We start from the raw sequence: 24,951 nt of genomic DNA, 5'->3' as shown, positions 1-24,951 counted from the left end.
TTCAAAAGCTAATTATAAATGTAGAAGAAGTTAATTACTGAAGCTAATACAACTAGTGACACAAACATCTGTTAGTGTCAGAAATGTCTGTACCAAATTTGATGACAATCCATTCAGCGGCTGGCAAATTTTGTTTGCTGAAAACTGAAAATGTAAGTGGCAAATAGATGATGCCACTTTAAGTTGAACCCTTTAAAGGCAAGTTAAATATCTTGGTTTACACAGACATTCTGTCTCTTGTGCCATTATGACCTTTTCTAAGGTGTGTATCAAAGAAATTTCCTGACTGAAGACTGAAAATAATGCATCATGTTTACTCAAAGGAACTGTTTGTTGTCTCCAAGACAGGTCTGATTGGTGTACATATGTTTATATTGCGTATATAACAAAAAGAAAAGAAAAAAGAGCTTATACTGAACTGCTGAGCTAGTCCAGATGAGACAGAGATGAAGAGAGGAGGATGACGTAACCACATCATCATTCCCATGCTGCTCATTATTCTTGGTGCAACCGAACGAGCCTTCACACACACAAAAGCACCTCATCTCGAACAGCACCAGAGCCAAGATCCCCAGGAAGGGACTGCTGTGCCCTGCCACCACTCATATAGATGCGTGGGCGATGGACGTTTAAGCAACACGCCTGTAGTATCCATCAAACAGGAGCAGTTTGTGAGGCAGCTGACACCTCACACTGACAATCAAGGCATACATCTCATGCAGCACTTTTGACTGGAAAATTAAATCAATGATCTTTATTGGACTGTAGTTTTACTCACAAAATTGTGATTTTTTTTATAGTGTGAAACAAAGTGGAAACTCATGTTTCCCTGAATAAAATAAATGAAAACATATTTATACTTGACCATGAGTTGGCACAGTCTACTGTCCGTGTATCAGGGCCTCAAGTGTCTTTCACAGAAACAGCTGTGCCTGTGGACTCTAAGGTGTGGCGGTGAATGGCGCTCCGCAAGGAGATAATTCCCCCCCGTCACTCTGCTGACTGACTGAAGTCCAATGCAGTGATTATTCAAACACGAGCAGTTAATGGTGTTTTTCAGTGTTATAACGTGAAGGGTGTGAAATTCAGCGTGTCACAGTCCTTTTTCTCAGACTGTCTGGCTTTTGCATGCAGTGTTTTTAAACTCATTAAAAACAAACAGCAAACGTATCAAAGTGTGAATTTATTCATGTTATTTGGTATACAGTTCTAAGGCGAGATGCCAAAGTGTCAACTGAGAATCACACATTTGTGGTGTGATCAGATTGTATCTTTCATGCATTAAACAGAACAGGTTTGTAATTAAAAAGCAAAACTTTTTGACACATTTGGAAGTAAGACAGGTTTGGAGTTAAATTATGAATGAAAAATTCAAGCAAGCAAAATCTTTGAATTCACATTTTAAACCCAAGATACCTTAAATTTTCAAACCATTTTTGAGTATATTGCCTTTTTATTCCAAACCTGTTCTTTTGACTGAATACTGCGCATGGTTTCATTATAATTGCTTTTTTTCTACAGCAGAACATTTCAGTCTGAACATAAGAGGTCAATGTGTGGGTTGCACGGTAGAAAAGATCGGAAGAGCCACACAATAACACAATTGCATAAGTTAAACAGTTTTACCTTTTGATAAAAAGATTCACATATTTGTTATTAAAATAATAAAATTAACGTTCATACCCGCTTATCCCAAAAGTAGCTCCAAGATAAAATATTAAAAAAAAGATCATACAGTCGCTCAAATGTGTGCGTTTGTGATTATTTTCCCACAAAATAGTTGACAAATGATGCAACTTAAGCTCAATTTGTACAAAAATAAGTTAAAACAACAATTTTATATTTGGAGATGAGAATTTGAAATGGTGTGTTTATTGACACCAAAGGTTGACATGATTTCAAGTTGCAAAAAAATGACCTCACGACATTAAATGAACTTTTCAGTTAATCAAAATTTTCCACATAATCATTTATTTCTGAGGTTTTAAGATTCATTCATTCGTGAAACATTTGATCCCTAACACCCAAAATACTAACATTTGACTCCACCGGTTGTACAGTAAAACAATCCCATCTTTATGACACTCTATATGTTATTAGACATTTTTTGTTGCCTAGCAACAAAAGCTATTTCCACAACAGCTGAACAACTTGCAACAGGAGAGCCATAATTTAGGAAACAATAAACGTTATGGTCACTGCAACAACTACAGCCTAAAGCTTTGCTTTTACTTATTTATTTTTGCCCTGATTTGTGCCTCCAAGTCAGACAGGCCTCTTAAACTGTGTCGCACTCAAGCTTCAGTACTGAACTACCCCATTTTCACTCTGAGCTATTTACTTGTGGGAGCTTGACACAGCTTTAGAAGCAAGAGGCCCTAAAGTGTCCTTTCAGAGGTCACAACGTACAATAAGAGTGGGCAGAGAAATAAATACTGCGCTTTGAAGATCTAGAAACTTCCACCTGCCTTTTGATTCGTTCATTGTATAGATGTGGTTGATGTGGCAGTAACAGAAACTAGCAGTCAAACCGGTTCTTTATGAACACGTTTACTCAGTGCAGTCACGAATGCCCCTCTAGTTCTGTAGGTGTGGCAGACAGGATGATCTCTACAGTGGTAATTATAGGGGAAAAGAAAGATGCATACTTGTTTTCTTTTCTCATTGTTCATCCTTCACAACTGAGGCACTTTTGGTGTGAGACCCACTGCAGCATTGTGCTTGCAGTTCTTTAACCTTTCTCTCTCACCTCCTCTACTTCTACTCCTCCCTTTAGTAATCACAACATGTGATCAAGTCCTTTCCTTTTTCCTCTAATCTCTCTGTCCTCCTTTCTCCTTTGCATCGTCACACTTCAACACGACTTTCTACTGCTGCTGCAGAGCCAGCTTACGCCCTGCTGGGGTTGGGGGATGACTTGCCTTCGTAGCCGTACAGGAAAGTGGCCACGATTACCAGAACGGCCCCAAGGAAGAACACGCTGTAGAGGGCAACAGACAACACAATTAGAAACTGAGATTCTGAGCAAGTCAAACAGTGACAAAAACACAAAGTAGAGACAGTGGGAAAAACTTTCCCTACCTTGAGGGGTCAAAGTCCTGCAGCCAGAAGTAGGATATAAGAGTTGACAGGATGATGGAAAGTGACGTAGCGAAGCCCTTGAGGATGTTGTCTGCGTACTTGATGACTGCTGCTATGACCAGACCACCAAGTGCCTGGAGAAACAAACACACAGACACAGATGGACAAAGGCATGACCTAAAGGGGGCCAGAAGGGAATCTGACCCACAAAATAGATTCTGTTAGCCCAGTGGTTTGATAATATATGTGATAGTTTTGGTGGAAACTGCAGGATGAATCTCTGGCAGCAGAGGGAGAATTACCTGCAATGCTACAACAGTCCAAGTGACTGAGTTGTATCCCTGAAACATCCCTGACTCCTTCACCCTCTCCCCATCGTAGGCGAGCATCCCAAAGAGGCCAAACACCAGGCCAAACAACCCTGGACACACACACAAATAGCATTTTTTTTTTCTTTTGTTTTGTTCCTTTCTTTTTTAACAAACGGAGAGAAAAGGGTGCGTGTACTTCAGCAAATAAAATCAGCCTCTCAGCTTCTTTTCTTGAATTTTGCCTCCAATGTTTAATGCAGGTGAAAAACGTTAGGCTCACAGCAAGAGTCACGGGAGGCTGAACACATGCCTCACACGTTCCAGGGTAAAAATAACCATGACAGAAACATTTATCTTAACATAGACATATCGGAGGGGGTGAAAAAAAAAAAAAATAGCCCAGCTGGTTCTGTGCATAAAGAAAAGCTTTAGAGGCATGAAAACTGTGCCTTCATCAATGCAAGTCCAACCCTACAATGATGTCTTATTATTCTTTGCTGATGATTGTTTAGATATTACCCCTTACCACACAGGATTACATATTTAACTTGTTAATTTGCAGAGGTAGATCGATTAATCGGTTAGCCAATTACTTAGGTTAATATTTGCAAAATAACCGCCATTGGCATCTGCTGATACCTGAACACCAAAAGCTAATTAAAGGGGCAGACATGTGGGCAGCACTGTCTGTTGTTTCTGTGGAAACAGACAGGAAAAGAAACGTGAAACACAGGACGATCCCACTTATACAAATCAAATTATCCGGGCCATTTACAGTAAGGATCAAAATGTTAACGGATGACTTTCAGCAGAAAGGATCGGTGGTTACTTGGAGCTACGATGGCTGTTGGAAAACCAGAACAAAGAACACTGCACAGCTAACCGTGTCAAAATGACACTGCTTGTGTTTCACTGAACTGCAAATACATGAATGCTTGATGTTAGAGTCCTGAACGTAATATACAAGAAATATTTAACCACACGTATATCCCTGCAGGCCAACATTCATTTAACTATTAGGCTTTGTGCATTTAGTGTTACTCACTAAATATGTCAGAGGTCTATGGATCTTTACAAAAGTTAGCTTCTATAATGCTATGTAGCCTTCAGCTCAAGCTTAAAAAAATAAATAATCAAGAGAATACAGAAATACCTATATTTGTTGACCTCTACTGATTTTACTGATGGATAGAAACTCACCAAGCTGGATATTACGGATCCAGACGCTCTGTTTGCTCTCCTTCAGGATTTTCTCAAAGTAAACGCCAGCAAATCCGCTGGAGCAGCACGCCACCAGAACAGCTGTGACCCCAACAAACTGGGAGCCTGCAGAGGGGGCCTCTTTATCTGGGGCCACAGCAGACTCGGACGGCCACTGTAAGCACAAAGAGAGAAGTGCTTGGATCTTAACAACTTTTCCCAGATGCAGGATTTAGATTTAGAAGTAAACATGACAGCAGACAATTTTCCCTCCTAAGTAAAAAGAAGCAGAGGAAAAGTTACTCTAAGCTTTGTCTTAATCTGTATCAGGATGAAGGAAAAAACAGAAGTAAGCGTTGTTTATAAATTTGTTTGCTGATTATACTGGGTGACAAGGGTTAGGAAAGGTGTCACCGACTGGTTGGTCCCTGTTTCCAGTGTTTGCTCACTCATGAGTCAGACCACATTCATCTTTCAAAGTGATCTCAGCTTCACTCCTGACAGGTTTAGTGATCAGACCATTCACAAATCTATCTGCAAACAAGCACACATATGAAACCACTGAGCCCAAAACCTCGTCCTTGTTGAGTCCACAGGAGCACATTTAGCCATGATGACACATTTGTAAGACTCAGTTTTCTGTCTGATCTAGTAAAACACATCTTACACTGTTAGATGTTGGCTACAAACTTTTAGTGGCAGAAGAGTTTAATAGGAGTGCTTTCATTTTTCCCATTTCTCTCTACAATGAATAGTAAATCTTGCACAAGGAGGCAGCACTATCAGAACTAGTAAACATCTTCTACTAATGCCATGATTTTAAACATATCTGCCTCAAAATGTAATGAATCTTTCCCTGCAAAGTGAAGTATTCCTTCATGCTCCAGCTTTCCACCAAGTATTATCAAATTTAGCCCGATCATGTTTGCATAAACGTGTGCATATATCAGGATATTTATTATGCCAAAAGAAGTGAAACATAAAACTGTTGTGGATCAACTAAAACCTCTGAAATGACTGCATTCAGCAAGGCTCCTGAAATACCTGAAATTTCTTACACAGGATTTTTTTTGCAGCTTTGCTGAGTTGTAAAAATGTTGCAAAGGGCGAGTTTTTCTGTTCTGTGTGCTGCAGTAATTGGGAAGATGGATGTTGTTGGAAAAATGAAAGTAGGAGAGCAGAGAAAGAGATGTATTGCAGCTAAAGCATCTTTTTTTTCCAATTTAAAGAAACTAAAAGTAGTTATTGTTTAGTGAAGATCAGCTCTTCATCTACCCATCAACACATCTCCCTGAGTGAAATGAACAACACAAATATAAATTAAAAATATATATAAAACTAGACTGATGCTTTTTTGTGGCTCTTGCTTGCGAGTCATTAAGCTGGTGAACAGAGCACCACGGTGACCTTGTGTTGTAACACCAGCACACAGTCACTAGGCTTTGGATGAAGAGATCGACTGAAAACAGGTAAAACAGGAGAAAGCTTTGAACTTCATACTATGAAATCTACAACCTCTGATGATTTTCTCTGAAGTTTGCGATGAAATCAAAGGCTAAGTTCTGAATAGATAAGGCTAAATGTTTCCTGCTGCACAGCTGGAAATCAGACAGAAATGTTGGCTGGGTAAAGAAAACAAGGAATGAATTATTACTTCACTACAGAATACACTGTAAACAACATTACATTAGCATTATTTTTAATTTCATCAGGGGGTTTGTTTCTTTTTTATGCATTTGCAATCATTTGGAAAACCGGCTTTTAGAAAGTAAAGACATTTATTCTTGTGGTGTTTTTTCAAATGGGAAGATGGTAACATTTTCTCAAAGATCATTTTTATAGTGGATTAAATATATATTTACATGTCTCTTTGGCCTGAAGTTATGTAGGCTTTGAATGCTTATTTTCAAGATGCATTATTTCCAAAAACCATTATAAATTGTCATGTATGATTAAAAATGTATGTTTAATGTTTCCCAAAGACTTTCAAATGGAATATGTTGAATTGTAGTCATAACTTCCAAGAAATGTAGCTGGAATTACTTTCCTGATCCCAAATCGTGAGCCACTACCCAGATGTGCTGTAATATTCTGACAATATTCTAATATCATTATCACTTCATTGTTTCCAAGCGTTAAAATATATCATGCCATGTAAATAATAAATCGATAATAATAATAATGAGGGGAAAAAAAAACAGAATCTTTGCGTGGGAAGGAGCAACCTCTTGTACGACTCCTTATAGCTGCAGAACAGAAGACATTCACTACCATGTTGATGTTAAAGATGATTTTTCCATTAAAACAGACCACACAGAAAATACTCTGTGTTTGTCTGACAGCTATTTGAAAATCAGGCTAAATTACTGTATAAAAGATGTTAAGATATACTGGACCTGCACGAGAGCTACTCCTGCCATTAAGATCAGCAAGGAGAGCCACTGGTAGATGCCCAGCCTGCGGCCCAACATGGACACTGAAAATAGAGCTGTGGTCAGGATCTTCAGCTGGTATGTCACCTGTTGGGATAAAGTGGAAAAACTTAAGAAACAAAACAGTATATAAATAATTTTTTTTTTCCAACAATCAGAGTAACATGCTAGCTATTTCAATACTTGTTTCATTGAAGTGGGAGGATCTGAGCAGGCTCATCTAGCAGCTAACCTGCCCTTGGTTGTACCTGGTAGGTGGCTGCATCCAGATTGGACAGAGCAACATACAGCAGGTTGTTCTGCAGTGTGTATATCCCAGAGGGGATCGCCAGCTTCAGCGTCTCTATGGGTTTGTGAAGGATTTCCTGGCGTAGGATGCTATTAAGAGCTCGCATGCTATAACCTGAACAGTGAAAGCAGAGGAGTTTAGACACATGTCTGTTTCGTTTGTAGTCAAGTCTGTAATGAACTTAAAATACCCTGGACTTTGTTTGCAAAGATGAACACAGAATTTGGTGCTTGCAAAGTATTTAGTTCATTTTAGGTTTAAAAAGGGGCAGTGCATAATAACAGACATAAAATGTAAATATGCAAGATTATAGCAAAGCTAATTTCCATCTTTTGTACCTTGGCAGGCCAACAAAACATCGTTGTGAACATAATTTGCACATAGTTGCTTATAAGAGGCTACTAAAAAAATGTTATCAGATGAATGAATTTCACCAATTCAAGTGTACTAATAATGCAATATGTACAGTTTTTTCATTAAATTCATCCATTGTAGGGATTTACTTGCAATTTACAGGGCTGTATCAGAGCATTTGCTAAAGTAAAGCCTCTGAATAGATGTACCACCACCAAACTCACTATGATCCTTAAATACGAGCAGCAAACAGGCGATGATCTTCATGACTTCGGCCACCACCACCGCTGAGGAGGCCAGGTACCGCGGGCCCTCGGCCTGCAGAGTGCGGGAGTACCGCATGGTGAGCACCAGGGAGGTGGTCTGGAATACCAGTACCCCAAGGGACAGGTACTTCAGCCGGGATGAAGCCATAGCTGTAGCAGCAAGAAGCTGGACACAGACAAGAAAAAGAACATAGCTAAATAACCATCCAGTGGACGTGAACGGACATAAATAGGAACTGAAGGAAGATTGGTTAACATAAAGAGGTGAGGAAAGAACAAACATTGAGAAGACATGACAAGACTGTAATTCTCACATTCTCTTTTTTCGTTTTACAGGCACCTTCACAGGTTCGTATCTGCATCAAACCAACCCGTTCCTGTTGCTCAAATCTCAGTTGTCTTTTCACGGTGGTTCTTCCTGGCTGACAGGTTATGGTGGGTCAACCCAGCTGTCACAACAGCAGCTCCTCAAGTCCTGGCGTCCATTGACCCGCACTATCCGTCAACCGTCCAGCCGCTGATTAGCGCTCGTTATCTCTTCAGGCTCTCCACATCGACATTGTCCGCCATTACATTCTTCTAACTGCCACGAGAAAGAGTTATTTACACAGATAAAGCCTCGAAAGGGAAAACCCTCATGCATTTATTAGTCAAATCCTGGTGGACTTCCGTGTGTTCACAACTCTTCTTCGTATTTTTCTTCTAACTGCGTGTAACCCTGAAACAACTGTAACATCTTGCGCCCCCTGCTGGACTGGCAAAAACTTGCAGGGCTTATTTATTTATTTGTTTGTTTGTTTGTTTGTTTATTTAACTGTCATGATGAAATGTAGATTTTTAAAAGTACCATTTTTATAGAAGAAAGGGGGAAGAAAGCTTCACCCACTCTAGGTCAAAATATACAAAATATATTGTATAATAGAATATTCTTTTGTGTTAAAACTACATTGAATGCATAGTTACAATTAAATATTTATTGACTCTACAGACTCTTTACTGTAGTACTACGTTTACCAGTGTGTCATATCAAATGTATAAATGTTGTTAGGTTGTTCTCATGCTCGACTCACACTTAGGTGGCCATCGCCTGGCTGGACTGGCGAGCATTCTTCCCTGTCCCAGTGGGGCCCATACTTCATGGCCATGGCAGCTCTGGCTGGGTCCTTTCTCTGCCATCTTTTGGTTGGATGGAAGTGCTGGTTGCCTGGGTCTCGGGTCTCTCTTTGTCAGCTTCTGGTCCTTTGTGGTAGGATTTGCACAATTACACTCATGATTAAAGACAATTCATTTCTCATATTTTGCCCTCACATAAACAATCACTAACACAATGCAGCTTTAATCACTAACAGCTACAATTATGCTTTGGTTGTGGTTATATATATTTTTCAGTTTGTCTCACTATAGGTTCTCCTGATGATTCTCAACTTTATTTTCTTACAGAGGCTGTTTTCTGTTAGGTGTCTTTGCAGGTGTAGCAGATGGTTGTCTGATTTTCTCTTTTGGATTTTAGTTGCTGTCTGTCTTCCTTTTTCTTCTCTTTACTTTTTCTACTTTTCTACTGTTCAATCTACAGCATGAATATGTAACTCAGCAATAACTAAATTGAAAATATAAAGAAAAATACTTAAGTATCAAGGAGAGCATTATATCCATTAATTTCTTTCACATTCACAAAGTCACAAGGTTAAAAAATGTTGCATGTGTTTTGATAAAGGATGAATGAGCCCAATCAAAAATAAAGATTAATCTTGTCATAGTTTTTATATTAACTAATATTTTTATTAACCTGTTGAATATTCAGATTTTTTTAGACAGAGAGTATATACAAGTTTAAGAAGATTTGAACTTTATTTCAGTGAAAACATTTAGCTGATCAGGTTTTTCCAGAACAATTGGTTTAATCGGTCGTAGGTTTACCTTATACAAACATGATGACAACTACTTCATATTGCATGAATATTATAGGCTATTTTGGTTAACAGAGAAAAGTACAGTAAACAAGAAAAAACTCATTTTATATACAGAATATAGACAAAACCTTGCATTTGTACTAAAAAGACTGCAAGTACTAAAAATGTTGACAGACGTCTCAATGTAGAGCACATGTTTTTTAAACCACAGGGATGCTGTGATTATAGGGCCAAAAAGTGTAAGATGAAACATGAACATTTGATGTGTTCACACACAGTAATCCCACATTTTGGGTGTGTGTGTGTGTGATTGCTTACAAGGCTTTTGCAAACCACAACTGACAGATATTTGGACAAAATAAACATTTTTGGCTGAATGCAACAAAATTTGGTCTTAGAGACACAGGTGTTCCTTTTTTAATTGTCAACACACAGGTAATGATTGTCTGTTTATAGAGCAGTCGCACATAGCTATGCTCAACATCAGGGTCATGACGGAAGACATTAACAAATACAAAAACATCTTCTCCTTGACTACCTCCAGACTTAGTACTGAATCAGGATGATTACAAAAAGTGAACAGATACACTGATTGTAGCTAAAGAAGGTGATTACATATTTTTGGACGAGAAGAGGCAGTGTAATGGTTTAAACATGCAGCTCTGTAACATTCACAATCATTTAGGAAGTGTGCATGGTATTGCTTTTTTAAAATTTTAAGAAGTAGAAGCCAAATTAAGCCCAGTTCTAACAAGCAAAATGTCCTCAAAGTGAATGTATGTTTTACTATACAACACAGTAAATGGTATTAATACCTCAGCTACTTGTCAACAACAGTGACACTGTTGGTTGAAAGACATGCAAAAACTGATCTGGTTTCAACTCTTGTGTTTCTGTAACAGCACTACCTTCAAAGCATCAGTATTACACAACATGTGGATTACAACTATGACATGCATGCAAATACTGCATTTCATGACCTTTTTAAGTATGTAGACACAATAATCAAAGTGCTGAAATACACAGAAAAAGGTTTACACAAGAGTAATGGCACACTGCATCAGCATGCGCTTGTTTTCTGTTGATCTTTCTTCCTTTCTCAACATTTTCAAAAACACCCTTCAGAAGAACAAAAACAACAAATGAATGAATGAACAAGAACAGAACCAACAGGCAGTTTTGCTTTAAGAATAAAAGCATACACCGATTGCAACCCAATGCATTAAAAAAAAAAACCCTAAAAAAAATAAGAGTGAACAGCTCAACCAGGAGTTAGCACTGCCAGACTCATTACACTGAACACACACATTAGAAACAAGTGTTATCCAGAGCAGGCGATGTCAGTGTAAGACAGATATAGTCCTTAAACTGTCCTGATCGACAGTCTGTTTATTTGATACCAGCTAAAAAGCATCTTTTTGGCACTTCCTTGATCCCTCCATAATCACTAATCCAGTTTGTGATGCATCCGGTTGGTGAAGCAGTGGTTATTATTTAGAAAACTCTTGACAGGGCCAGCTGGGAGCTGAGGACACTTGGCTGGGATACAGAAAAGCTTTCTGAGCTTGTGAAAGTCAAATCCATGCTTCTGGTATTGAAAGGTTTTGATCTCTAGCTGATAATATTCAATAACGGAGAAACTATACACAGTTTTCTTAAGTGCAAAGAGGAGGAGAGAACATAAAAAGAGAAAGTGACTAATTATTACAATGAAGGACAAGGAGAATTTAAGAGAGAAGTAGGAGAGCAGTGATTGTGTTTCTATGTTATTTAACAACACAGAACCTTAAAGTCAGTCAGTTTCTGGTTTCCTCTGGTGGTTCTATGCAAACACCTGCATGTTTCCAAGCTGAGGCTGTTGCGAGGGCTGCTGCATCTGTTGAGATGGTGGCTGCATCTGCCCCTGCTCTGGAATGTGTTTGTGGTGTGATGATGGCAGTGTGTGGTGGGAGTTCCCCAGAGGGGTGGGGCTGGTGGTGACATCAGACCAGTCCGAGTTGGAGTGCGGTGAAGAGGAGGACCATGGGTCTGGAGATTCGGGTGAAGGAGTGAGATACGGGTGCTCACTGGGTGGGTGGGCAGAGTGACCTGGTGTGGTGCCTTCTGAGCTACCATTGGTGTAACTATGCTGGGAGGGGGGCGTTGGGTATTTATCCACGGGGCTCTGCATGGGCGGATAGGAGGCCATGGGTCGAGACTGGCCCTCAATCCCTCCGTGGCCGGTGTTGCTGACGTTATGTGGATGCTGCAGAGGGTGGGGGAGCCCATGTGTCATGGTCATCTGATCGGGCATCTGGTAAATCATACCTTGGCTGCAGCGGAGGTGGCCTGGCCCTTGCTGTGAGTGGACCTGATTCTGGTTCTGCCCCTGGGACTGAGTGACTTGTACCTGACCTGGCTGAGGCTTCTTCATCATGGCCTGGCTCGCTCCGGGTGCCATCATCTGAAATGTAACGATGGGTGGCAGCTGCTCTCTGCTCATGGTGACATTCATGGGCGTCAGCACTGGGCCCTGGTTGTGGTGTTGGTGGCCCATCCCAGGGTGCGACCCTCCCATCTGGTGTGGGACAAGGCCAAACATGTGGCTGTTGTAGCCATGCTTGGTCATACCCACCCATCCCTGCTGCTGTCCCAGCATGTGGCTGACAGGGGGCAGCATTGGTCTTGAGTTTGGACTGCTTAGAAGAGGAGGCGAATTTGCTGTGGTGGAGATGGTGCCAGAAACATCCCCTGTGTAGGAGTGAGGCGATTCCAGAGAGTCAACAGGTGACATGGTGACAGAGCTTTCTGGAAGCCCCCCTGCTGCCTTGACACCATTTGCATTCCCTCCTCCTGAACCCCCTCCATTTCCTCCTCCTACTGCAGCACCCAAACCTGGCCCCTCTCCACCTGCAGGCTTCTTTCTTCTTTTTGTCTTCATGTCTTTCAGGTCCTTAGCTCCCCCACCAACACCTCCCACCTTGGCCCCACCGCCGCTCCTCCTGCTCTTCTTGCCCTGTGGTCCAGGGCGCACGCCTATAAAGCCTGCTCCGTTGGCTCCACACATAACAGACGGGTTTCCTCCTCCACCCATGTGGTTCGACCCATTGTGTGGACTGTGAACCAAATTGTACTGGTCCAGTAGACGGACAATATCATGATGCATGCGCTCTTGAGCAGTGTCGCGAGGAAGCCGGTCCAGGTGGTCAGTGATATCACGATTTGAGTAGTGGTCGAGGAGAACCTGAGCCGCTTCGAAGCTGCCTTCTCGGGCTGCAAGAAACAAGGGAGTTTCCTCCTGAAGGAAACACAGCATGAAAGAAATATGTTACTCCATGTGGTGCTCTATGTTTTTAATCATCTTCTAGCTTTGGTACAAACTTGGAACAACCGCTGCAGCTTCAAATTCACCACAACCTCCAAACACGTTAGAGATGCTAATTAAAAACTTCTTACAAGTAACAATCCAGCTCAGAAAGGAGGTGTGCTGAGTGAAATTTGATACAAAAAAATTAACCATTTTAAATGATTTCATAAATAAGTTTAAGTTTAAATAGGTTTTTGCTCTTATGTCAACTGTACATAGAGAATATAGCAACTGAAGTACAGAACAACAACAAGAAAGAAAAAAATGAAGATCTAACCCACCTTATTGTCTTGCATGTCACGATTGGCTCCATTCTTCAAAAGCACAAGAGTGGCCTCTACATTATTAACTGCAGCTGCCCAGTGCAGAGCAGATTTGCCTAAAAGGGTGGAATAAGAACACCAAAAATGACTATTTATTGGCCATTCTAAACATTTGACCTCTTCCAAATTTAAACGTCAGCTGCAAATCAGAGCTTTTTTCCCATCTATTTAACCAAAGTTTGGAATAATTTAATTTTAGATTACAAAGGCTCTAAGGTTTATTTTCACAAAATGGTCTGATGTAGGGATCTGATTCTGGAGCTTGTACTGCTCATCTACAAGCAAATACATCTCAGTGAATGTTCAATTCACGCATCTGACATCCAACACAGATTTTCTCACCATGGTCGTCTACAGCGTTAATATCAGCGTGGCAGTGGATGAGTTCTTCCACCATGCCCTCTACAGCTAGCCGGGCGGCCAGGATCAGTGGAGTTGTGCCATCGTTCATCCTGGAATCCAGTTCTGTTGCACGATTCCGGATCAGAATCTAAAATAACACAAAAGCACAGAGGCACAGGATTTAAATCATACGTAACTGAGAGGATAACTTCATTATCTTCACCTTTGAATGCAAGTGCAATATTTATGCTAATGGTCATCAGTCTAAAATATAAACATTTCAATTTTCCTACTTTGTATCCTATTTTGATGGGACAGTTGTGTTACCTGAAAGACTCCCTGGGCATCAGCTGCCACTGCAGCATGAAGTGGAGTCCTACCCATGTTGTCATGGGCGTTGGGATCTGCTCCAGCATCCAGCAGTCTCTTGGCAGCATCAGCCCTGGCGTAGCGGGCAGCCAGGTGGAGAGCTGTTTCTCCTGTACGATCTGTCTGAGCCATCAAAGACGCGCCTTGAGTGATCAGGTCTGAAATGACACTCGGCCCTGGTTCATCTCCTCCGCTCTCTTCCTCCTCCTCTCCGTGCAGGCTGCATTCCGGGCCTCCACCGTTACGCAGTGATGCCAGCATTAGAGGAGTAAAGCCATCTGAAGAGGGGAACGTTTTTTACTAAAAATAATTACAAAAATAATGTACAATTAGAAATAGCTAAAAAAAACTTACCTGGTCCTTTGACATTAACATCCAGACAGTCAGCATCTGGGTCAGCCTGTGGAGGAGTGAGTGTGATGTCCGCTGCTTTGCGATGCTGCAGGGTCCACTCTCTTCGATCAACACCTCCATCCATGGGCAGCAGAGGTTTGTCTTCGGTCTACAAAAATACACAGAATTTACAACAAAACTCACAACCATCAGTTTGATTTAAGCTACTCCAATGAGTGGAATTAATTACTCATTACTTGTCACTTACTCTTGTTTTTTTGGATGGGACTTCATCTTCAAGCCATCTCTGACTCTGACCTCCATCAATCAAGACTCCATCCTGTGTCTTGAAATTTCTAATATGAGAAAAAAAACACAAAAGTTTTAAAGGAAGGCATTTAATTCTGTTTGTGTTTATTAAAGTTTGAAATTTCTCACTGAACTTTCATATTATCTAGTTTTGCTTGCTGTTTAGTAAAAGCTGTATATTTACTCACTTCATGTCAAAATCATCTTGTCCAACAGGTTCTCTCCTCTTGTCATTTTTAGGGACCAAAAAGCCATCGGGCAGCCACAGCACACCATGTTTATGCTTCCTCTTTGCTGCTAGCATCCCCAGCACCAGAATAAGCAGAATAACAACCACAGCTACTCCAACCAGGTACATCAGGTATGGTTTATCAGGCTTGATTGTCGGGCCACCTGTGTGATACAAAATGCAAGTCTCAATACCAGCTTTACTTCGAATCCCTTCAATGAGGATCTTTCCAAGAAATAAAACTGTTCATTTCTATTAGCTGCTAAGTGACTGTCTACTTACTTGTAACAGACACAAGAGGGTAAGGTAGTTCAGCCTTGATGTGTGCCGCAGCAATATAGGATGCTATTTCATCAGTGTCAGAGAAACACTGAGAGGAGCTCTGTGAACATTTCCGGTTATCAATTTCCAGGTGCACTACAGAGCTGCATTGGGAAAAACATGACAGATAAGTTTTAAAAAAAAGCCGTAGATTAATGATTTCAAACAACAAAGATTAGTCATTATTTTAGTCTCCCATTGTAAACTCACCCAATAACCTCTCTGTCCAGCTCCCGCTTGCTTCTGCTGCTTTGTACATCTTGTCCATGCTCGTCCCCGTAGTAAGGTAACACCATTGGTTCATTCTTTTCATTCTTCTTCACCTGCACGTTAGTGTGCAGCAGGGCTCCAAGAAAGCGTAAGAAACCCCTCAAGTCTCCAAGCAGCTCCTTAGGCTGCAGCCGTACCACGATGATCAGAGTGCCAGTAGCAAAGTTTGCTGGTATGTCACCGGAACAGTCCAGGCCATCCCAGCCACATGCCTCTGTGAAGCAGCTTCTGTCACAGATGCCATTTCCATAGTGATCTGCGCAGTACTTGTCATACCTAAAATCACACAGTTTGGATAAAAACAAGTGATTTTTGTGATTTGGTCACATTTTGGACTTAATACTGTAACTGGACCAGCAAAGACAAAATTAGGAGTAGGAACATACTTGCAAGTGGTCAGTGGGGTTTCCTGGCATTCAAAGCTATCAAAGAGGCATTTGGAGTTGTCACATTCCTTATCACATCGTCCATTCTTAAAGAGATCCCAGCAGCGAGAGCTGGCGGTGCAGTTAGCCCAAGGCTGCAATCTGCTGAGCGAGCAGTCGCCTCCGTCCCACTCACATTCATAGTTGTTGCACTCGTCGTCACACACTTTATCTCCAGATTGCTGCTTACACTGCTGATTGGGGCAGGTGGGTGGTACTGGATGGTTTCTCTCACAATACCGTCCGGAAAAGTCAATGGGGCAATGGCAGGTGTGCTGGAATGGGTTGGATGGGTCTTTGACACAGGTTCCTCCATTTAGGCAGGTCATGGGGCATCTCTGCTCATTCTCACAGTGCGGCCCGCTGAAACCTTGTCGACACTGGCAGTACAGATGGCCAGATGATGATTCCACGCACTGGCCACCATTCTTACAACGTAGTTTTGCACAGTTGTAATTTTCTATTTTACCACAGCTGTATCCAGTAAAGCCCTATAAAACAAAACATCGTTTAGTTGTGACAGACATTTAAAAAGTTCAGACATGTCCACAGCATGAATCACACTCAGCAGCTGCTTTCATTTTAACATCCAAATTCATCAACAACATGTAGCTAGTCCTACAAATCTGTTAGTACTATACCTGAGCCATGGTGTGGCCCTCTGAAGCAAGCATGAGAATATATAGGAAGCAAGAAGTTAGTGGAGAAAAAACAAGTATCAAGTCAGAAAAGACAGCAAAAGAAAGGAAAACACCTGCTGGTCACCACCCTACTTTTCTCATCTTTTGTTGAAACCAGTGTTTTTCATTACTTCACTACTGTATTCAGACTAAATCATGGCCTAAATCAATGAAAATCAAAAGCCTAAATATTGTCTGTAATCATAATCATCATGTCCATTAACACTGTGGCAATATTAGTTCCTCACAAACATGTCGTTCTGGAGACAACCAGGGTTTTAACTTTACTTTTCCTATTTTCTGTCTCAGTAAAAATGTGTGCAACCTTTAGGGCCAAAAAATTCAAGATATTCATGTCACTATCCATAAATTCACAGAAGACTAAGTTCAAGTCTGTATGATGGGCAAAAGTTTGAAAGATGACGAGATAGTAAAGATGGTAAACGTGATGAGAAGCATTTTTCTGACTTTTAACAGACAGATGTATTTGTTCCTTCATCCTATTAACTGCTTTCTGGTTAACATTTATCAGTAACAGAACACAAAAATGCCCAGGAATTCATATTGAAATAAACAAAAAACAAAACAAAGCCTTTATATCATATCCAGAGATACTGTTAGGAAATATATGTTGTGATATAAGGTGCAAATAAAAAAAAGACGCACAGCTGCATACAATAAAAATTATTTTAAAGTTAGTGACCATTAAGGCAGTCTGTGAGCATAGAAAGAATTTAAGCAAATTAAGTAATTTTTTGATGCTGAAAACAGGTAATATTACAAACAACTTACAGGAGGACAAGAGCAGGTGAAGCCATGCACTGAGCTCATGTTCATAGAGCAGAAACCACCGTTATGGCATGGCTTAGACAAACACAGATCCACCATGGATTCACAATGACGACCTAAGAACACAAGAAATATCATTTAAAACTGCAGCACAGTCTCATATTTTTCCTCCCATTAAGAAAAGCAATTTGTAGTGATCTAATGAGCTGGTAAATATGTACCTGTGTATCCAAGGTGACAGAGGCACTGATAATCATTATCCCCCTCAATGCAGTCGAAGCTACCAAGGGCATGGCAGGGCCCAGACAGGCATTCGTTTACATTCCCTTCACAGTGTTCACCTACAAACCCTGCAGGGCAGGAGCATGTGTAACGGCCCACACCATCGACGCACTGTCCTCCATTCAGACAGCGTGGTTCAGAGGAGCCAGACTTGGGGGCACAGTCATCCTCATTCACCTCACACTGGAGTCCTGCACAGTGAAAAGGTGGATAGCAATGCATACCATCATTTAATCATGTGCTCTTTGCTTTATCTTATACATGTAGAGACGATGCTTGATTTTATATAAAATGTACCAGAGTGGAATGATTTCCCCAAATATAAGACCAAATGCAACAGCACAGGCCAAGAGATTATTGTTTTACTATAATCTCTTGTTTTACTATACTACCCCCTTCCCCCCCGCTTTATAAATCCATGAAGTTCATTTCTGATTTTCATCCATTTAGATGCTTAATTTAAAAAGCCTTCTAAAACTTGAGGGTTTCCTGGTTTAATTGTACCCAAGGTTGCAGGAAAACTGAAGCCAATGCCAGCTGCAAATGGGAGAAAAGCTGGATACACACTGGGCAGGTTGCCAGTCCATCCCAGAGACAAACAGGACAATAAATGTAAACTCTCACACTCGCTCTTAGGGCCAGTTTAGAATCACCAATCGACCTAACATGAATGTTTTTGGAGAGATTCAAATCAGAAACTCTAACAATAAAATCTATTTAGGGGTATACCTTTAGCTGTATAAATAAATCATTGGCTTTACACTTTTTTTTACATCAAAACTGCGTTAATCCAACTTACCATGTGTTCCAGGTGGGCAGGCACAGGTAAAACGGTTGATGAGGTTGATACACCTTCCTCCATTGAGACAGGGTTTAGAGTGGCATTCATCCACATCATACTCACAGTTCACTCCCTGGTAACCTGGTTGACACTGGGGCAATAAAGAACGGGTTAAAGGGGCTTATAGTGTTTGTTATGCATCAAACTTGAACATAAAACAGAGGAAACACTTACTATACACTCATATGTGCCCTGATAATCCATGCACGTAGCTCCATTCCTACAAGGGTTTGACTGACACTCATCAATCATCTCTTCACAGTAGCTGCCCATGTATCCTGGCTGGCAGTTACACTTATGGGAGTGTTCCACATTGACACATCGCCCTGCGTTCTTACACACATTCTCCACTTCCAGACCTAAAGTCAATTAGAAAAAGATGCCCATTAATAGAGAATATAGTACTTCTTTTACTTCCTTCCTTCCTTTCTTTTTTTTTTTTTTTAATGAGAACTCAAATGCTTTAATCCCTCACTTTTCCTGGCAGCAAAGTCCTGACAAGACATGTTGGGTACATCACAGTAAAGTCCAGTCCATCCCATTTGACAGTGGCATTTCCATTCAGTTGCTGTCTGAGAGCAGGAGCCACCATTGTGACAGCGTACTTGGCTGCACAAGTTAACATAGTTCTGCAAAGAAAAAAAAAGCAAGTGTGTTGGAGTTGGGTGAAAATATACCTACCAAAGGAACTACATTGCATTCAATCCCTTTCATGTGTTGGATTATTTCCGCTGGGTAATTTAAAACAGCAAGTGTTAATTTCCTATCAGTAATCATTTGGTTTTGTGTATGCACAGAATATCACCTACTTATGACAGTTTTGTCTAGGTCAAAATAGCTGCATACATTTATGTAATTTATTTCAGTGGTTAGGAGACACTATTCTAGATCTATGCAAAAGAGATTTATTTGCAAGTGACACAAACAATTCACCTGACAGTTGTGTCCACCGTATCCAACAGGACAGGTGCAGCGGTAAGTACCCAGGCCATCAGTGCAGGTGCCTCCATTCTTACAGGGTTGTGAGTCACACTCGTTCTGCTCGTACTCACAAAATTCCCCATAAAAACCAGGGCGGCAATGGCAGGAAAAGGTGTTGATGTCGTCAATGCAAGTCCCATTATTCAGACATGAGCTGGGTAAAATAAAAGGAAGTGGTTAATAGAAATAAAAACGTTTGTAATATGCAGACTGAAATCATGCTTATGATTGGTCTCACACTAGTAATCATTGGAAATAATCACTTGCCGAGGATTTGAACTCTGTGGTTAAACTGGCTGTATGGATCGTGTGCTTAATTAATGGCTCACCTCTTAGTGCATTCAATGATGTTGTATTCACACCGGATTCCATTAAAGCCTGGTTGGCATGTACACACAAAGCTGTTGACATAATCCTGACAGGTGGCCCCATTGCTGCAGGGCTTGCTTGCACACTCATCTATCTCAGTCTCACAGCGCTCCCCTTCAAAGCCCGGGCGACAGACACAGGAGAAGCTAGCAACTCTGTCCACACACGAGCCTCCATTCAGGCATGGGTCTAGAGAAGACACAAGAGGGGAAGAGATGTTTACAGGTTCATTACGCTACATTCATTGAATTTTTTAATTCAATGAATAATAATAATGTAGATCTTATCAATCAAAGAATATTACGTAGGCGTCTGTAAAATATGATCAACTTAAAAAGGCGCAAGTTGTGATGATATATATTATTAATTGTAAATGAAATTACTAAATCGGTTTAAGTGAAACTCACTTGGAGAACAGTCATCAATGTCTGTCTGACAGCTGTGCCCGCTGTATCCGTGTCTACATTTACACATGTAGCTCCCTTGAGTGTTAAGACAACTACCACCATTTCTGCAGGGGTTCCATGTGCATTCATTCACATCCTCATTACAGCGTGTACCTTTGTAAATAAAAAAAAACTACTTTGTTAGCACAAAATGAATCTGGGAATAATATTAAAGATTAGCTAACTATCTCACACATAGTTACCTTGCCAACCAGGGGGACATCTACAGGTGTAAGTGGTGTAATCTGGTGATGGAAGACACACTCCTCCCCTTTCACAAGGATGAGAGACACAGGGATCCTGTTCCACCTCACAGTGTTTACCTAATTTATCAGAGAATTTTAATAATGAAAAAACAAACAAACAAACAAAGAACAAAAAAACACTTAAAACAAATTCTTCATTATTATTATTATTCATGTTATTATATTTTGGATATGTAAAATCACAAACCTGTGAAAGGAGGACTACACTGGCATGTATAACTGTTAATTCCATCTCTACAAATGCCATGGTTCAGACATGGGCCAGATGCACATTCGTCTATGTTTTTCTCACAGTTGGCACCTAGAGGGACAAAAAGCAATTAGTGTAATTCTTTTTTCAAGGATTCCTTCACTCAGTGTTTGTGGCAGTATTGCATTTAAATTTATATTAAGTTGGCTGTATGGAAATATTGCTCAAAATAATTTACTAAATGTATCTAAAAGAGTAGTGTTACCTGTGAATCCTAGTTGGCATCGACAGGTGTAATCATTGTGTCGGTTCACACAGATTCCACCATTCTGGCATGGATTTAACTGGCACTCGTTCTTTTCCTGGTCACAAAGCCGTCCTACCCAGCCAGCTCCACAATTACAACGGTACCTTGATAGGTAGGAAATAAAAGCAACAATTCAAAATGTGAAAATAGTCACAAACTTGATTACAAACAATCTCTTAAACACTCTCCGTGCCTTGGAAGTTCTCCAGCAGAGCATGTTCAGCCACTGGCTGATAACAAGTGCAGCATGCTTTAGGAGGTTTTTCTTTACATTTTAATATCTTTCCATTTACACTTACAATATTAAACGAATGCATATTAGACTAAAGTTAAGTGTTTAATATAAACCAATGAAAAAATATTAACAAATTAGAGAGCAATAGATCACATACCCGTGTTGCTCTTCAATACATTCCCCATGTACACAAGGCTGAGAAGCACAGTGGTCAGTCCCAGACAGGCAGAAAGGACCATGGGTGTTGGGTGGGCACTGGCAGTAGAACCCATTCACCTTGTCCACGCAGGTTCCCCCACTCATACATGGGTTTGAGTAACACTCAGATATGTCCACATCACATTTAGCTCCTATCAGAAATCAATTAAAAAGAAATGAATGCCACCAAAATAATTATTTTATTGCACTAATTTCAGTAACCTTCTCCTATATTGTACATTTTAAGCCATCTTTTTAAAATATTTAAAACCTGATCATTGATTTTACTAAAGTAAGAAACAAAAACATACCTGTGTAGCCAGGGGAGCACACACATTTGTACTCATTGATGCCATCATGGCACTCGCCGTACTCACACGGGTTGTTTGCACAGTCATCCTCATTGATCTCGCAGTTCACACCTGAGGAGAAAAGAAAAGATGTAAACGTAGGGTTACTGCATCTCTGTGCAAATTGTTTGTGGACACCTAGAAGTAAAACTGGACCTTTTCACACATCAGCTCCACGCTAGAACTGATGCACCTTCAATATGTGTAAGTGTCATGTACTGTCATGTACTGTATGAAATGATATTAGGTGGAGGGTGTGTGTGTGGTATATATAGATATATATATATATATATATATATACATACAAAATAAAAATTAAAACATTAAAAAAAACTCACAGGCCCCTCCATTTAGATGGAATAAAGGCAGGTCCTCGCTTTGCGGGCATATGTACGGAGGTAAACTTATCTGACACAAGTTTCAGACTTTTAGATTTTAACAGAGTTTTCTTAGAAAATATCATTGCAATGAACAGACTTGTGCTTTTGCGGGTGTACACGGGCAACACTCATTAAGCTCAAATACTTCTGGCAGCTGCTAAAACTTGCCGCGAGGTGTCACAGCTTGCCAGAAGTGGCCACAACAGTGCTAACAGCTCAGACTGACAGGCTTCAGGGCCACCTTCTTCCACCACTGCAGTGTCTAGCTGAGGGGATCCTGGAGGGGGGAAAGTCTTCCACCTCAAAGGACTGCTCTGTGGTGTAGGTGCTTTTGTGAACCTGTATTTCCATCATTCCAACTATCATTCAATAATTTCTGCCTGTGTATTCATGACCTGCCCACGCTCCGCCCCCTGATCACCCCCAGCCCTCGTACCCCCACACCTGCAGTTTCTGGCATTTTTCAAAAGTTGGCATTGGGTAGAGATATGCAAAAAGCAGGGGGTGTACTTACACGTTAAATACTTGTCATAAAATGTTAAACATATTCACCACCAGGGGGGGGTGGGACTACAAGTACAGGGAAATTAGAAAGAAGTCAGAAAATGTGGACAAAAACTGAGGCAGATCTTTTATAAACCAGTAAAGTTACAAGTATAGAAACAATGATTAGAATAATTGAACAATTATTAAAGGAAAGAATGAGAAGGGAGAGAAAAAAGAGCTGGAATAAAAACAGCAGAGGACAAGTGGGGGCATGAAACATGACAGGGTGGCCCGTCACCAGTTTTAGAAAAGTGAACACATTGCAGACGTCAGTACCAGGACTCAGGGCGGTACTGAGCATACTGAACTGAGTTTACTAATCCAGAGTAATATTGGTTGGCGCTACTTGTTCCAGACGTGTGACACACAAAAGATTTTTACACTTTACAATACACAGAAAACTACACAGTAGGCTCTGGTTATAGGGCTGGGCGAGATCGGTCTTGCAGCACCAAACTTTAACTGGGTCCAAGACCAAAGAAACAATTTGATTTCAGCTTCCAACAGTGTTTAAATATTTAACTTAAAAAAAGAAAATCTTTCTAATATGACTCATTAGAGCATGTTTAAGATTTTAAAAAGTCTGGAGGAAATACAACCAAAGCTATCAGTTTTGTGTCAGCCAGACAAGAAACTGCAAATCTATTTTGATTATTACATTCAGCTGTTCATCAGTGACCATGACATGCTCATCTGTAGTTTTAACGTTTTAGGCTAACTTGCTATTACGTCTCACATAAAATTAAAAAAAAACTTTACAAGCTTTACATTTCTGAAGCGCCACAAGCACTTACCTGTGGTTCCAGGCAGGCAGTTACACTGGTAAGCATTAACCAGATCAATACAGCGTCCTTGGTTCTGACACGGGTTGCTGTGGCACTCCTTGACCTGGATATTACAGATGGAGCCTGTGTATCCAGGTATACACTCACAGGAGAAGGTGGCAATGCCATCCTTACACACACCATGGTGACATGGCGGTGGATCACAATCATTAATGTTCTCCCCGCAAAGAATACCTTTAAAACCTGGGAAAGAATTTTCTTGTTAATGTATTTACCAAAACCTTTGCATCATCAATCAAGAGATGATTTCTGATCATTTAATGAGGTCACATCAGACATTATGCTCAGTTTGGTTCCCATTTACCTTCAGCACATTCGCAGTCGTATCCGTTGGGTCGGTCGATGCACTTGGCACCGTTTAAGCAGGGTGTGCTGGAACACTCATCTATGTCTATTTGACACATTTCACCACTAAAGCCTAAAGACAGCAGAACAAACAAATTAACACAGCCACACACTAATGCAGTGCTTTAAAACAGGTTATTCACTTAAGTCAGTGAGCAGCTTTATGTATACTAACCTGCTGGGCACTCGCAGACAAAACGACTGACATGGTCCACACATTTACCCTGGTTCAGACATGGGGAGCTGATACACTCGTTCACCTGCATCTCACAATGAGTCCCCTCAAATCCTGCAAGAATGAAGAAAGAAAAAAGGGTCAGTTTTTCATGTATCTATTTATCACTTTCAATCTTTGTGAGGAGACTCAAGTATTTCCTTTGTTTTTACTAAAACAAATCAGATCATACAAGCTTGAAAAATATTTACTCTCTCATAGAAATAACAACTTTTGAAATTCAATAACTACCCACTACATTTTCCCTGACTGGTTAAGACAAACACACAAGCACACACACACACACACAAACAAAAAAAACTACTTTAAATGCTGTATTATGTCTGTTTTAAATATAATTTTTTTTACAAATGATATTTACCAGGCATGCAAATGCAGGTGTAGTCTCCAATGCGATCCAGACAAGTGCCATCGTTCAGGCAGGGGTTTGAAGCGCATTCATTGACGTCTTGTTCACATCGAGGCCCAGCGTAACCCCTAACACAGTTGCATTTGAAAGAGCCATCTGTGTTCATACACTGACCTCCATGCTCACATGGGTTGGTACCTGATGAAA

General features: G+C 40.6%; 2 protein-coding genes across 4 annotated transcripts in view; both read right to left on the bottom strand.

Moving 5' to 3' along the window:
- Window positions 1-1,164: 1,164 nt before the first annotated feature.
- Window positions 1,165-8,637, bottom strand: slc35a3a (solute carrier family 35 member A3a). 3 transcript variants are annotated; one of them, XM_042007244.1, is made up of 8 exons: window positions 8,248-8,637; window positions 7,892-8,099; window positions 7,273-7,427; window positions 6,989-7,111; window positions 4,593-4,767; window positions 3,384-3,502; window positions 3,082-3,215; window positions 1,165-2,980 (listed from the first exon to the last, which is right to left on the bottom strand). In XM_042007244.1, the coding sequence occupies exons 1-8, from the start codon at window positions 8,293-8,295 to the stop codon at window positions 2,890-2,892; spliced, it is 1,053 nt and encodes a 350-aa protein (XP_041863178.1). In that variant the 5' UTR covers window positions 8,296-8,637; the 3' UTR covers window positions 1,165-2,889. The 3 variants fall into 3 exon arrangements, with proteins under 3 accessions (XP_041863178.1, XP_041863180.1, XP_041863179.1); XM_042007246.1 differs by having other exon boundaries at window positions 8,274-8,637; XM_042007245.1 differs by having other exon boundaries at window positions 8,305-8,637.
- Window positions 8,638-9,758: 1,121 nt separating this feature from the next.
- notch2 (notch receptor 2) overlaps window positions 9,759-24,951 on the bottom strand; it is a 44,346-nt gene continuing 29,153 nt past the window's right edge. Inside the window, exons 9-35 of the mRNA XM_042007243.1 lie at window positions 24,757-24,942; window positions 24,336-24,449; window positions 24,120-24,233; window positions 23,765-23,998; window positions 22,006-22,116; window positions 21,654-21,846; window positions 21,220-21,365; window positions 20,952-21,065; window positions 20,702-20,821; window positions 20,460-20,612; window positions 20,013-20,241; window positions 19,636-19,837; window positions 19,178-19,331; window positions 18,877-19,061; window positions 18,661-18,793; window positions 17,801-18,052; window positions 17,583-17,695; window positions 16,072-16,601; window positions 15,626-15,961; window positions 15,377-15,519; window positions 15,054-15,258; window positions 14,825-14,912; window positions 14,578-14,725; window positions 14,182-14,501; window positions 13,855-14,002; window positions 13,471-13,568; window positions 9,759-13,120 (exon numbers count right to left, since the gene is read on the bottom strand). Coding sequence (XP_041863177.1) covers window positions 11,666-13,120; window positions 13,471-13,568; window positions 13,855-14,002; window positions 14,182-14,501; window positions 14,578-14,725; window positions 14,825-14,912; window positions 15,054-15,258; window positions 15,377-15,519; window positions 15,626-15,961; window positions 16,072-16,601; window positions 17,583-17,695; window positions 17,801-18,052; window positions 18,661-18,793; window positions 18,877-19,061; window positions 19,178-19,331; window positions 19,636-19,837; window positions 20,013-20,241; window positions 20,460-20,612; window positions 20,702-20,821; window positions 20,952-21,065; window positions 21,220-21,365; window positions 21,654-21,846; window positions 22,006-22,116; window positions 23,765-23,998; window positions 24,120-24,233; window positions 24,336-24,449; window positions 24,757-24,942 — 6,224 coding nt within the window. The 3' untranslated portion in view covers window positions 9,759-11,665. The remainder of the gene's footprint in view (window positions 13,121-13,470; window positions 13,569-13,854; window positions 14,003-14,181; window positions 14,502-14,577; window positions 14,726-14,824; window positions 14,913-15,053; window positions 15,259-15,376; window positions 15,520-15,625; window positions 15,962-16,071; window positions 16,602-17,582; window positions 17,696-17,800; window positions 18,053-18,660; window positions 18,794-18,876; window positions 19,062-19,177; window positions 19,332-19,635; window positions 19,838-20,012; window positions 20,242-20,459; window positions 20,613-20,701; window positions 20,822-20,951; window positions 21,066-21,219; window positions 21,366-21,653; window positions 21,847-22,005; window positions 22,117-23,764; window positions 23,999-24,119; window positions 24,234-24,335; window positions 24,450-24,756; window positions 24,943-24,951) is intronic.

This window comes from Melanotaenia boesemani, chromosome 14, assembly GCF_017639745.1.
Source record: "Melanotaenia boesemani isolate fMelBoe1 chromosome 14, fMelBoe1.pri, whole genome shotgun sequence".
Taxonomy (NCBI): Eukaryota; Metazoa; Chordata; class Actinopteri; order Atheriniformes; family Melanotaeniidae; genus Melanotaenia; species Melanotaenia boesemani.
The sequence above is the reverse complement of the archived record's forward strand: the minus strand, read 5'-3'. Positions and strand labels throughout refer to the sequence as shown.

Coding starts and splice junctions, on each gene's coding strand:
- slc35a3a (XM_042007244.1), bottom strand. CDS start 8,295: ATGCAGATACGAACCTGTGAAGGTGCCTGTAAAACGAAAAAAGAGAAT. Junction 7,428..7,891: donor GCTCGTATTTAAGGATCATA/GTGAGTTTGGTG, acceptor TTCACTGTTCAG/GTTATAGCATGCGAGCTCTT. Junction 3,216..3,383: donor GGACTGTTGTAGCATTGCAG/GTAATTCTCCCT, acceptor TTGTTTCTCCAG/GCACTTGGTGGTCTGGTCAT.